Here is a 14,161-nt window from a genome sequence, read left to right as displayed (position 1 = left end):
TCTCTTTTTTTAAGCTTTGGGTAAGGTTTAATGTGATAAAACATCATTTTAACACTGCAGACAAGCCAGAAAGATGGAAAAGAATCACATTGGACTATTAGTGGAAGCAGCTAAAGAATTGGCTCCACGGCTCGCCAACCATTTAGTCTCAGTCCTTACATCCACAAAGTAAATCAAGGTGGTTACTTTTGAAGTTCCAAGTAATTATGATATTAAATATTTTCTTTTCATGGTGCAAAAATGAAAACTTTTTAGCTTGTGTGTAACTTTTGCCTGATTAGCAGTAGAACACTTGTAACCCAATTGATTGGCAGTTAATTGTTTTAGCATTTGTGAACATCTTTGCTTATTTGACGCATGCAGTTAATTTTGCTGTTCACAGTTACCATCATCAGGTTAAGATGATTGTTATACTGAGTTGCTCTGAATGTTTGCGTTCCTTTAGACAGTGAATCCAAGTGTTTGGTTGGCCAAAATGTCCTGTGATGCTTGCATTTGTACAATTGAGTTTTTGCAACCCTCAGGCCACTGGAGGGGGATACGAAGGTGATGAATACCAAAATACAGAGCTCATCTTCTTGGATATCCAGAACATACATGTTATGAGGGAGTCCCTGAAGAAACTCAAAGATATCGTCTACCCTAATGTGGAGGAATCCCATTGGCTGTCGAGCCTAGAGTCTACACACTGGCTAGAACATGTTAAGGTAAGAATGAAAATTGATGAAATAGTTCATTGGCATTCTTTTTTTATGAAATAAATACTTTGTCTCAATTTTGTCCTTGTGTGTGTAGCTGGTGTTGTCAGGAGCTATCCAAGTAGCAGACAAAGTTTCAAGTGGTAACTCAGTAGTGGTTCACTGTAGTGACGGCTGGGACAGAACTGCCCAGCTTACATCGTTGGCCATGCTGATGTTGGACAGCCATTTCCGCACTCTTAGGGGATTCCAGGTTAGTGACTGCACAGCAGTGAAGCGTATCAGTTGAAACGCGAGTGGATTTGCATCGTAGCTTGGTTGTACTGTTCATAAAAACTAGAACATTTTGAATGCACTGGCAGGTGGTTTTGTTAGTTGTTTATGTCTTTTTAGGTCCTCATTGAAAAGGAATGGATCAGTTTTGGTCACAAATTTGCTTCAGTAAGTAAAAACTTATAATCTCATTCAAAAATATTCATAATGATTTTTAGTTGGGTGGATTTAACATGCATCCATATCCTATTAGATATTTCAGAGAAATATTCAAATAGTTGAGTTGGTCATTGTGTTTAAATGAAATTGATTTAAAAAAAAAAAAAAGCTTTACCCTCCTGTTAATCGTGTGTGTGTGTAGAGGATAGGCCACGGTGACAAAAACCACGCAGACCAGGACAGATCACCGGTCTTTGTTCAGTTCATCGACTGTGTGTGGCAGATGACTAAACAGGTATGTGTAACATGTCTAAATTCTCATGGGCTGCTCTGAAATGTAAATGCAGGGCTGTTTGCACACTTTTCTTCTTGGTTACTGTAGAAGACCAAACTAGATTTATTTTGTTTTCATGTTAACATTTTGGATCTGCTGGAAACCTGTTTCATGACATTCATCAGTGATTCCTTCAGTACCCGACTGATCCGGTCAGGTATCCAGATTTTGCCAGAATCTCATTTTATGGCATGGCTGTTCACCTTTGATGACATGGCCACTGCATTAATTGCTGTAGATTTCTAGAATTTGATTCGAAAGATAAACTTGGTACTTTCGTCCCCGTAGCATGTATAACAGCATTGGTTTTCCATGATTAGAGAGCAAGTGTGGCTGTGTGCAGCTTTTTTCAGAGCACTTTTTGTGCGGTCACTCTTAAAGCTAAAGATGTCTGACCTTTTCAGAAGGGCACTGGAGCTGTCACTGTCACATATTTCAGGCATCCAAACAAATGGGCAGAACCTGACATTTAAGAAAATGGAAGTTATACTTGTTCCTCGTCAGCTAAATGCGATAACACCTCTAACAGAAATGAATGCCCATTTGTGGGAACAGGTTAAGTTAAGAAAATAAGTGTAAATTAAAATGCCAAAGTTAACTGCTGTAAAAATCCAGAGTATTTGCTCAAAGCGCTGTAAGTTTGAGGTTTGACTTGTATCAAATGGCAAAAACTTGCCCTTCTCATGTCCCTGAGCGTGACTACCCCACTTCCCTGCCTCTCTAAGTGCATAGACAACGTTCCACTGTGGGAAAAATACTGATGGTTCATCAGTACTTCATATAACCCACAAAAGAAAAATTATGATTTTAAGTATCAGATCAGCCCTAAGATTTCAAGTTTCAAGAACAGATTTGTGAACCCTTTGAAGGGGCTGGAGTTTCTGTTAATCAGTCATTATCAACATGTGTATCATTAATGTTCCGACAGACTGCTCTAAATATTATGAATCTTTTTCATGGCAGACATTTTAAGCAGAAAACATATCTATGCAGCCTAGTTGGACAATCTTAGGTGTATTGATGAGGTTTGTATTCCATTTAGATTAATATTATAATCCACATGATAAACAAAATAAGGAATTACTGCGCTGTATGTTTCCATCATTACAGTCAGATGCGTTTAACATAGCTTTGGACATGTAGCCATGGAGCAAGAGATTCAGTCCAGCTGTTATTGTAGATCTGTTTGTTCCAGCTGTCTCTGGTAAAAGTATTTTTAAGAAGAAATAAAAGAAAATGGTAAAATTATCTGGTAAGAAATGATGCTGTTGTTGGCAGAGAACCTCATTCAATACCACGGAGTAGTTAATTGTGAAAATTCCTTTCTTAGTGCTGGTTGTTCACTACATTAATCCATAGTGGGCAACTCAGTATGTGCTGTCCCATAACAACCATGATACTAAAGTGTTAACTTTGCCCTGAATTCACTGAGCATAAGTCGGATTCTAGTTACACTTGTTTTGCTATGTTACGCTACTTAAAAGAGGATTGGAAAGAAATCCTTATGTCCTTAAAAGCTTCTCATAATAATGTAGGAAGTGTGTTATCTTTATCATTGGTTAAATAATTTTGCTTAATTTATGATCACGTTTCAAGTCCACATGAAGTTTGGAGGTCAGTAGCGATGGACTCTGCAGAAAGTTGGTGACCTCTGCGCACTATACACCTCAGCATCCACTGACCCCACTCTGTCATTTTATGTAACCTACCACTTCATGTCTGAGTTGCTGTCGTTCTCAATCGCTTCCACTTGGTTATAATACCACTGACAGCTGACTGTGGAATATTTAGCAGCAGGAAATTTCATGACTGGACTTGTTGCACAGGTGGCATCCTATCATGGTACCATGCTGGAATTCACTGAGCTCCTGAGAGCGACCCATTCTTTCACAGATGTTTGTAGAAGCAGTCTGCATGCCGAGGTGCTTGAATTTATGTACCTGTGGCCATGGAAGTGATTGGTAGTGTTGTAGTACTCGAGATTGGTCTCGTCTCGGAATCGACTGAATTTTTACTCGGTCTTGTCTCAGTCTCAGACAAAGCGGACTTGGGATTTTATTTCAAGACCACAACTGTGGGGATATAAATGCCTGTGCATTTTTGGATTTAGCTACTTCTCAACATCATTACTGTGATTTTGCATAAAATGTATTGCTTCTTCAAGTACAACCAATAACTTGTGACTCATTTATCATTTGAAATTGTTGTCACTCTTCCCGCCCCCTTTCACACCCCTCCCATGAAAGAGTTCGGTAAAGTTAGAAAGATATTCACTCCATATCTGGAGTTCCCATATGGATCCTATCTGAAGGTGCTTTGAGTTCAAGTCAATATTCACCCAGATGGGGAAAAGAAACTCAGTGATACTGCAGAATGGAACAACAATGAAGTGGGAAATGTCAGTATAATCTATAATGTGCCCCAGTTTTAAACATATTATTTTCTTCATGAGCTCACTGGGGAAACTTTAGAAGTTCTGAACCAGTCATGAAGGAAACATTGACATTTCATTACACGATAGCATGTCTGATGTTATCACTGAATTGTAACAACATTTTCTCTCCTCTCAGTTTCCAACAGCCTTTGAGTTTAATGAGCACCTCCTGTTGACAATCCTGGATCATCTGTACAGCTGTCGCTTTGGGACTTTCCTCTACAACTGTGAGAGTGCACGAGACCAACATGTAAGAGCACATCAACATAAATATGCCTTCTCTTGAAGGTTTTCCATTACAAGGTGTTTGATTGGGCTTTATGCACTTTTCTAACCTCGTCTTTGTCTCTCTACAATCACACATCAAATAACCTCTTGGGCATAATGTGGGGTTAAGTGACTTTCCCAGAAGGTATTTAAAACGTGGGCATGCTTAGGATCCAAAAGTAGACCTTCCAGTTAGTGGATGACCACTCTGCATGCTGAGCCACGGCCATCTCATGGTATTATTTCATGACTGATGCTGTTTTCAGTTCTACCCCAGAGAGGTTCAAACATGCTAAGCCAATGGTTATCTCTATGTAGGTTATTGTAATTAGTTTGTTTATGACAGTCTTGATACTAAAAGTTTTTAATATCTCTCAGGTTGGTATTCATTCCAGTCCAGATGTTGTCAGTAGCGGATCTGTCACGTTACTTTGTACAGCTGAATTTACCTGAGCATCTGTGAAATTATGCAATATGTTGAGGACATTGCTGATCAAATAAAATCATAAAGTACACCCGGTCTTGTGTATCACCATCGTATACAAGCGTTGCCTTACATCACCTGAATAATCTTAGTTCTGTCATCTCTTTGCATCTTCTATTTATTTATTGTTTGGTGGAATGTATAAATTAGTCCAGAATAAAGGACACATTAAGACATTGGGAACACCTTTAAGAACCTGCAAAAAATGGTGAACCCCAAGCAGTGCAAAATGTTTTAATCTTGCCACGTATGTCAAAAAATTAATTCAAGTAGAACGAAATAGAATGAGCATAGTTTTAAAAAAGTGGAATGCACTTGCAATACAATAACTGTTTCTATTACCACTGGGTTTTAATGGGCAGTTAGCTTAAAAAGTAGGTCTGGGTATATGGGAAAAATGACATGGCACTGTAATGAATCGGATTAATGGCTGAATTACAATAAGAGTTATTAAGTTCACTGAACCGGATTGGGTTACTCGCAAACGGATTAAGACCCCGTGATAACTCGGTTGATACTCACGATAAATGTGCATGTAAACGTCGAAGCACGTTGTGGATCGGATCGAGCGTCCTGCGCATGCTCGAGATTTTTTCCCAGGATCGTCACCCGGAAGTCGAAGGAGACGATATTACTGTTGTTGTCGCTGCCGTCGGAAAGAAATAAACAACGCGATGGAGAATGCATCGTTGTTCAGTGTTTGTGCCATAACCAGCTCATCACAATGCTCTTCGTTCACCATCTTTCTCGAATGCCTTAGTTTTGTTGTTGTTGATGGTGAAGAGGTCAACAGGAAGTGGCTCTATTAGCGATAGCTGAAATGGGTACAGCGCCACCTATCGTACTGGGGTATGAAATGCTTTGTGCCAGTGATACGATTTCTTCACCGCCATATATCCAAGGATAATTACCGTTGCTCAGATAAGGAGCATAACCCAACTATAGCTATAATCGAGTTAATCTTATCATGTAAACCCATTGAGTGACAACATCTAGATGAGATGTGAATAAGTGTCACCCGATCACTCTCAAACCCCTCTGCACTAAAAGCAAGCAAACTTATTGTCTGCGTTACTGCTACTTAGCAAGAGATGGCAATAGACAGCTGATTATGCACAAAACAAGAGAGAAAGAACCATTTCTAGTAGAATCCTGTTGCCCTTAACTGTACCATGCAGTATAAAAATCCCATCAGTTTCCCTGCAGATTAAACTGTATTTTACTACAAATGTTTAAAGACTGCTCTCCTTCTCTGGTGCAGGAAGTGAGGCTGAAGACGGTGTCTCTGTGGTCTCTGGTCAACAGTAAGATGGAGATTTATCTAAACCCCTTCTACACCCCAGAGTCCGGCCGGGTCCTCTATCCTGTTGCTAGCATGCGCCACCTAGAGTTGTGGGTGACATACTACATTCGTTGGAACCCACGTATACGACAGCAGGTATGACAGCTGCTGTGTTTGTTGAAATATGCTTTGACTTGGGCTGGATTACTAATTGTTTCCAAGGCGACTGTAAAGGGCCCAGAGCAAGGTACAGAGATGAAATAGCATCTGACTTGGTTTGTAATTTCTGCCTGTTATTAGCTATTAAAATGCATATGGTGCATCCTTTTTAGTACATGTTGTCATCAGTTGCATCAGGAGGAGGATTGGTTGCAGGAACCACTTTTTGATACCAGCCACAGATCCTTAATGCTCATTGTTATAACTATAACTGTGTACCTCAGATTTGTGAAATTCATTTGCAGATCAGTAAGATAGAATTGCTTGAAATCAAGTCTAAATGTTGGTCTTAACATGTTTTCACCAAACTGCCCAAAATAATGATTCTTGGCTTCCAGGCCAACGGAAATGTTTTTTTTTCTCATGATAAGAAAGAGAAGTATCCTGGTAGCAGACAGATCACCCTGAGAAGGATCTTTCTCTGGATGGAAATTAAATTACAGGATATTTTCAGCTGTAACTGTTGAAAAATGACTCTCACTCACTCCCTCTGAACAGAACAAAAACTTTTTACTGGGACAGGTAATGGAAAAAGTCCCACCTGCTGTAGAGAAACTGATCTGTCCGTAGCGCTCGCTCTTATTTTGAAAACAAGTTCTCAATGAATTATTAAAAGACTCATTTAAGATAAATGCAGAAACATTGTTTGTTTTTGATGTAACAGAAGTTGTTAGTTGTGCCACCTGTGACTCTCAGTGATGTGTGTTCCAGCAGCAGAGTCCAGTGGAGCAGCGCTACAAGGAGCTTTTGGCCCTCAGAGATGAATACTTGAAGAAACTGGAGCAGCTGCAGCTGTCTGACTCGTCTACTTCCCTTCCCTCCCATCTGACTAACTCCACCCCCCCCACCTCCTCACCGTCACAGCAATACACGCACCTACAGACGCCACTCTGAGGGACAACACACACACATACACATTGGGACTTCACTCATATAAGATTATGATTGGTAACTAATAGTATAGTGGTAAAGATGGTGATTTATGCAATACGTCACAGTAAAGCCTTGTGTCAATTCTTTTCAATACACTCATCATACAGCCTTAAAGATCAGTCCAAGGGCTTGAACACAGGACACACAGCAGCTGTGTTCACACAGGCAGCAGAGCTGAACTTTTGGGAGCTCTCTGCATATCGTACTGTGATCACAGATTTACAACAATATTTCAGCATCAAAATTCTTTCTTAGAAACCCTGATCCATAATGTAACCATAACCATGATTTTAACTCAGGTTTTCTTAAAGAGTTTTTTTTAAGCTTTTTATCGCATTATTAAGCATAGTAACTGACAGAGATCCTCCAATCCCAGTCACATAACATAAAATGTAGAGAGGAACAGACAGGAAGGTCATAGGTCATAGGTCAGGAAGGTCAGCTTGCACAGCCATGAATGAAGATGTTAGGAGGCAAAAATCAACCATGGAGACACAGTTTTTGTGTCTATAAAAACTGATGTTCTGCAAGCAGCTCATTTCCTGTTGGAAATGCACTCTTAGCTCAGCTTCTGCCTTTGTTGTGCTGTACAGTTGTTGGTATATTGTGAACAAAGCACTGCACTTATCCAGATGTTGCACAACTCTCATTTTCACACTTTTTCCTGAATGCTCTTGTCCTTTCTAACTGGGAATCGATCACATCTGCTGCAGGACTAATGCGCCAAAGTTGGAGGCTTGAACCTTCCCCCTAACCAGTCTGAATTGGTATGTTCGACTTTCATGAAGTGATTTGGAATTTGTTTCTGAGGAAAAAGGTGGAACTGTTTCTGTCACTGCGATCAGCGAAGCCCCGTGTTATGCAGCTCTTCCTAAGCTACTGTACGAAGAGCAAATACGGTTCAAGCCAAGAGCAGATTGGTTAGAATTAAACAGTAATTTACTTGTGTGAATGTAGTTTAGATGCATGTTTCAGGTTGTTGAGCTGGAATAGGAAAACAAACGGGGAACTGGCATTCGATTCTCGAGCATCCGATAGTTTGCTGGATGGCGGCTTACTGGAACACAGTTTTAGGGGAAATTACCATGTGCCTTTGGGATAGATGTTAGCTTGCATTTCTATGCAAGACATTTCCACCTTTTTTCAGCTGGAAATGATTCTACATAACTAATTATTTCTGTTTTACATTTAGCTGTCATGGCATTGCCTCAGATTATACGGGCAGATTTAGAAGTTTTGTTTCACTGAGGAATATTATGAACTATGAATTAAATGTTTTTTAACTTAAAGCATTAATGTATGGAGCAATAAGTAAATGGAGTAATTAACAGAAAAATCAACATGAAGTGTCTTGATGAGGTATTAAGGCTTGTCTATCAAAAAAGCTCCAGTGCACCATTCGACACATCTCAGGGATTCTGCTGGAGGGATGGAACACCATTCTTTTCATAGAAAATCCCGTACTGGACTTTTAATGATGGTAATGCTGAGGTCCCTCAAATTGGGCCCTATTGGTGGGTTTCATGCAAAAAGAGACCACACCCAATCAGGATAGACGTGTTTCTTCATAGGATCATTTTACTTTTGTGCAGTGACCCTTCCAGCTCAGCTTAACATAGCCACAAAAGAGTCACCTTAGGGGTCAAGGATTTAGGCTTTTCTTCACTTTTCTGTATATAGTTCATTTTATTATGAGAGTACTTTGTTATATGGGAGGCGCAGTGGTGCAGTGCACTGTTGCCCCATAAAAAAGAAGCTGTCAGCTTAAACGTGCAGATGAGCTGAGGCTTGTCTTTGCGGAGTTGGCACATGCTCCCAGTGCCTTCTTCGGCTTTCTCCCAGTCTAAAGACAGGCTCTGCTGCAAACGCTTTCTGGGATGTGTAATCAGGAGTGGCGCTTGTGCGTAGGAGCGCATTCAGGTGAACCTGCGGAAAACCCAAACATATCAGAGGGTTCATAGTTGAACCAGTTCTGATCTAGTTGTGGTACTTGTCCAAAAGTGACTCCTATAGACCTGCAATATTTCATCATTTTGACATTTGTGTCCATCAAATTTTCATCCTATTAAATTCTGTGAAATTTTCTATTTAGTTATTTAGAAATTCAAAAAACTAAAGTTTACTTGAGCTCAAAATGATGCACTCTAACATCCAGTAGTGGTAACATACCCGAGTGTTTTATATATAGCATAAATTAAGTACAATTTTGGCTTACTCAAATAGGCATCCATAAAATCTCATCATAAATAAGCTCATGAAAACCAACTTCTCAAAAATGCTTCTTTAGATTCGAAGCAATCTCTCAGAGGAGTCTGCAGGCATGGATCAGTCACTCGGTGTGTGTAAAAGAGAAATGTTGTAAATAGGAAATAAGACTTAGTTTGAATAGTTGTCATTTTACTTGGTAGTCCATCATCGGGTACAATCTCTCCCTGCTTGAAGTTTCCTGTTACCGTATCTGTTAAGGCAGTGTACTGACTTAATTCTAAATTTGGAATTTTATCTTTTATAGTGTGAACTAATTTGTTGTCTACATCAAACAGAAAAGAAATCACCTCTCACCTGGTGTGTGTTGTGTTGACACTTCCAGCAGTGAAGTTCATCCCTTAAAGCAAAAATACAACCAATGAAGAAGTAATGCCGGCAGCATGAGAAGTTCTCCTGGTAGTGCTGCTCCAAACATGACTGCCTTTATCAAAATGATTTTGTCTTTTCAAAACTGGATGCTCTGAGTGGATATTGAATTAGTTTGAAACGCTCTTTAGAGATTTTCCTTGGATAATTTAGTAGATGTAATTACCTAACCTCCATCACAAATTGATATTAGAACTTAATAACTCAGCAGACCACGTTGATTTATGCATCCATAAACAATTAGATTACCTGACATCTCTATGATCTGTCCTTTCCTTTTTTTGTTAATACATTTTTACACTTCCTAAATAAGCAGCATTCTGATTCTAACACATTTTCCTCTTTGGTTTTTCAGACACTGTGTGTAACGTTCTCAGTTGGGAATGATAAGTCAGTCAGAGAAATGCTTCAGGTCATGTCTACAACGGTGCCTTGATTGTTGTGAGAATCCCCTTCACCTCCACTGAGACCAACCAGTTTAGAGATGAACTGCTTTGTAGTTTAGGCTTTTTGTTTGTGTGACTGTGCCAGTTTAAAGGAGGAGGGTGGCCTCCGAAGACATTCCTCACGTAACTACAGACAGTTTGTTGCTCAATTTAAAGCACTTTCTGTTGAATTTAGTTAAATTACAAATAAAGCCATATTTATTACAATCTGATGAAAACATGGGTCTTTTAAGGACATTTCTTTGTATCTTCTAAGATGAACAGCTCACATAATAACTGGAAAGACGACTCATCTCTTGGCCTAAACCGTCACTGCTCTTATTCTCAAACCTTTCAGCAAGATAATATATTAGTTATGATATTAGTTTCATCAGTATCTAATACACAGGAGTTCTGTGGCATATTTCCATGATCAAGAACCTCCTAAACAGAACTCCAACTTTTCTTCTTTTCTTATGCATTGGATTGCCTTGCCTTACGACCTTGCAGTGCACACAGCAGTTCTTTGATAAACTTTCCACATACTGCCTCAATCACGACCAGATACATTTCCTAATACGTTATGATTTAATATGCTAAAACAAAAGCACCTGTTGATTTTTAAACTGATACAAAAACCGTAGTTCGAACTTCTCTCTCAATGTGAATGGATCCTCATCAGAGAACAGTCAGATTCAGTAAAGACGAGAAGTTTTCTACAGACAGCAAACAGTTAAGCTACTTTGTGAATAAAAGTAGGTTCTGCCTTTTCATTGCTGTTAAAACCAAGCTGTTTGAGATCATCACAAAGATGTAAACTAGGTTATCGCTGCAGCCTTTATGAGGGCAGAAAAAAACAAAAGCAACTCTGCTCCTGTTGAAAGTGCTTTAAAGTGTTACCCAGCTTAAATCTATTCATATGTACTAAACTATGAATTGTAAAGAATCCGAAAACTGAGTTTTGTCTCAGTGTTGAAGTTTAGGTTCAGGTTGCACCAGAACATTTTTAAGATTTCTGTCCAATTTTGCCTTTGGTCATTAAAGTAGACCAAACAGATGTGCTGCAGTGCCTCATCGGTGTGGACTTTCAAATTAGCAGCGTCATTGGTCAGAAAGGTTTGTGCCTCAGTGCAGGTTATCTCCTCACACATACATTCGAATGGGTCTGTAAGTTTCTCTGCTGCCAGCGCAGTCACAGACCCTCCATTGCACCTCTGTGTTTCAGAAACAGAACGGAAGGTTTCATTAGATTTACTAGAAGAAATGTGAACAATACAGGGTTTCCTGCAGTAGACACCATGGAGTTTTTGCATGAAATGGAAATTAAAAAGCGATTTTGCACTGGAGTCAAATCCTTTGCTTGATCCTTTTTATGTGTGTACGGGTCAGACTGACAGATTGAAGTCCAGTGCGCAGACAAAGCAAAAGAACAAAGGCTCAACCACACGGATAGCTGAACAAGTTTTGGTCTCAGTGAGAAGGTCTGAAGGTGAAACAGTTGGCTAAATAGTGGCAGCAACAAAAAATGTTTGCTCTGGTTATATTTTTAGGGAAAAAAGGTGAAAATCAGTCTTTTTTTCTTTTCTAAACTTTGTACAAGTACAATAATGTGGTTACCTCAATCGAAACCTATTTTACTGTCTGAAGTAAGTAAGTTTGGTGTAAGATACAATTATTTTACGAAGTGTAAAATCTTGCTATTTTATAAAAAAGAAAAGGAAATTGTTGGTATAAATTTTGGATTTCTTCCTCAGTAGTTAAGTGTTCTGTTTTATAAATGAGGGCATTTTTTGGTTTGTACTCACTAAAGTGAAATAAAAGGAAATGACAGAAGCCTGCAAATTGTTCAGCCATGACATTTCTCTGTCATTACTTTCTATTTAGCTTTGAGATCAAGCCTGGCTCTGTAGTGGTGACTCTGTTCATTTCAGTTTGAAAGGGATTTTGCCAGTTATATCCTGCTTTTTAATAAATACACATTAAATGTGTTTCAATCTTTCGGGTATTAAGAAAAAGGTGAAATCTGAATACATTTTGAATGTATCTCTTGGTCAAGTTATATCCTCTCCACAGTTTGTTGAATGCTCATTTTCTGTAAATATTCCTGAAATTAATTAATTAAATTAATTTAAGGATTCCTGACTTGCTGACTTCTGTGTTTGTTTATTTATTTATTTTTTCTATGTGAATCTGCTCTATGCATCTACACTTTGTCTTAACTTAAAAGTGAACATATGTGTTTTGATGACAAATTGAAGGGAATCCCTGTTTCATGGAAAACACTTAATATCTTACAGTACTATCATATTGCTGATTTGCTTGGTATATAATGGTCCTTGATCAGGAATTAATTTGTTCATAATTTCCGTTTTTCATCATTCATAAAGCACTCTTTTATTAAAAAGCACAAATGAGCCATAAATCAGAAATGACACCTTTGGGAGCGTGCTGATGTTTTAACAAAGCTGCAACCAGCTCATTTACCAAAGCAGGGTTTCAGGAGCAGCAACATCTATTGCAGAGTTGCAAAGAAACTGACCTGTTGATAATCAAGAGCCTGTATTTCACCAACAGCTCGGGTGCCGCTGGTTTCCTGTTTCAGCACACGGCATCAAAGGATGAGATTACCTGTACATGTAAAATATTTAACGTGCTTTTGGCTGCGATCAAAATACTTTTTTAAGGAATCAACTCCTTCATGAGCATTACAATATTTGATCTGGATCATACTCATTCATAGCAATAAAGCTAATATTAATCTAGTTCTAAATTAGCATTAAAGGTAGCATTTATTAGCAATAGCAATAAAGCTAATATTGACCTAGTTCTAAATTAGCAGTGAAGTTAGCATTTATTAGCAATAGCAATAAAGCTAATATTAATCTAGTTCTAAAATAGCAGTGTAGTTAGCATTTATTAGCAATAGCAATATTGCTAATAGGGGCGGCTGTAGCTCAGGAGGAAGAGCAGTCGCCCACCAATCGGAAGGTCGGTGGTTTGACTCTGGCTTCCCCAGGATACATGTCGAAGCGGTATGAATGTGTGTGAATGGGGTGAATGCGGCATGTAGTGAAGCGCTTTGAGTGGTCAGCTAGACTAGAAAAGCGCTATACAAGTACAAGTACAAGTCCATTTACCATTTACCAATAAAGCTAATATTAATCTAATCACAATAGCAACAAGCTAAATTAGCTTAACATTCAATTAGCATTGGTTTTAACTCAACCCTCTATTAGCCTTCAAGGCTGACATTAACATTAGCGGTTACATGGTGCCATTCCGACATCAATCGGAGGCCAATGTCAGAATGGCGACACTTAATTTTTTTATCAAACGTCCCGCCATTCCGACACTTTTTTCCTCCTATGGTCAGAATGGCGGTATGTTTTTTTTTTTTTTTTTAACATACCGCCATTCCGACAGTTCCTTTTAATAGCCTATGTTTTGGTTAAAACATAAAACATCTTGCACTAATGATATGCCGGCGCAAATACGCGCGCCAGCATATCAGCCTCGCAAACAAACTTTAATAATCTATCTTTAATAATCTATTATCAAAATCCCCTGAAATCCCCCAAAATCCCCTGAAATGTCAAATATAAAAATACAGATATTAATGTAACTCTGGCGAGACTGAAACTGATTAAGCAGAAATACAGTGTCAGTGACCTTTCTCAGCAGCCAGCTGGAGCAGAGCTCTCCACAGAGCCCATGCGTCTTTTGCACGCTGTCATCATATGCAAAAGTAATAATTGCAATTACAGATATCACGGCTACTGCACAGGACACAGTTGCGAGCACTCTGCCTTGCCTTGCCAATAGGAGAGGAGAGAAATGACAGCATAGAACGTATAAAACACAACAAAATGCAGTAAAAACGTTTATTCATGTTATTCACGTGATTTATGAGTACTCGCTCCAATTATGGGAAGCGCGGATGGGCTTTGCACATTTGGCACAAACACACAGCCGTTGCGCAAGGCTTTATACAGCCTGTTGATATCTTAAGGTCCTAACTG

At 39.0% G+C, this 14,161-nt stretch overlaps 1 protein-coding gene across 4 annotated transcripts in view; it reads left to right on the top strand.

Moving 5' to 3' along the window:
• The window catches only part of mtm1 (myotubularin 1), a 45,010-nt gene extending 32,726 nt beyond the window's left edge, over positions 1 to 12,284 (top strand). For 3 of the 4 annotated variants that reach the window (XM_072375985.1, XM_072375987.1, XM_072375988.1), the window contains 7 exons: positions 525 to 707; positions 796 to 951; positions 1,092 to 1,139; positions 1,333 to 1,425; positions 4,035 to 4,148; positions 5,911 to 6,087; positions 6,862 to 12,284. In XM_072375985.1, the coding sequence (XP_072232086.1) occupies positions 525 to 707; positions 796 to 951; positions 1,092 to 1,139; positions 1,333 to 1,425; positions 4,035 to 4,148; positions 5,911 to 6,087; positions 6,862 to 7,044 (954 nt within the window). In that variant the 3' untranslated portion in view covers positions 7,045 to 12,284. The remainder of the gene's footprint in view (positions 1 to 524; positions 708 to 795; positions 952 to 1,091; positions 1,140 to 1,332; positions 1,426 to 4,034; positions 4,149 to 5,910; positions 6,088 to 6,861) is intronic. The other variant, XM_072375986.1, reaches the window with a different exon arrangement.
• Positions 12,285 to 14,161: the final 1,877 nt, after the last annotated feature.

The sequence above is a fragment of the Leuresthes tenuis genome, unplaced genomic scaffold (genome assembly GCF_036924035.1).
Source record: "Leuresthes tenuis unplaced genomic scaffold, fLeuTen1.0.hap1 SCAF_22, whole genome shotgun sequence".
Taxonomy (NCBI): domain Eukaryota; kingdom Metazoa; phylum Chordata; class Actinopteri; order Atheriniformes; family Atherinopsidae; genus Leuresthes; species Leuresthes tenuis.
The sequence above is the reverse complement of the archived record's forward strand: the minus strand, read 5'-3'. Positions and strand labels throughout refer to the sequence as shown.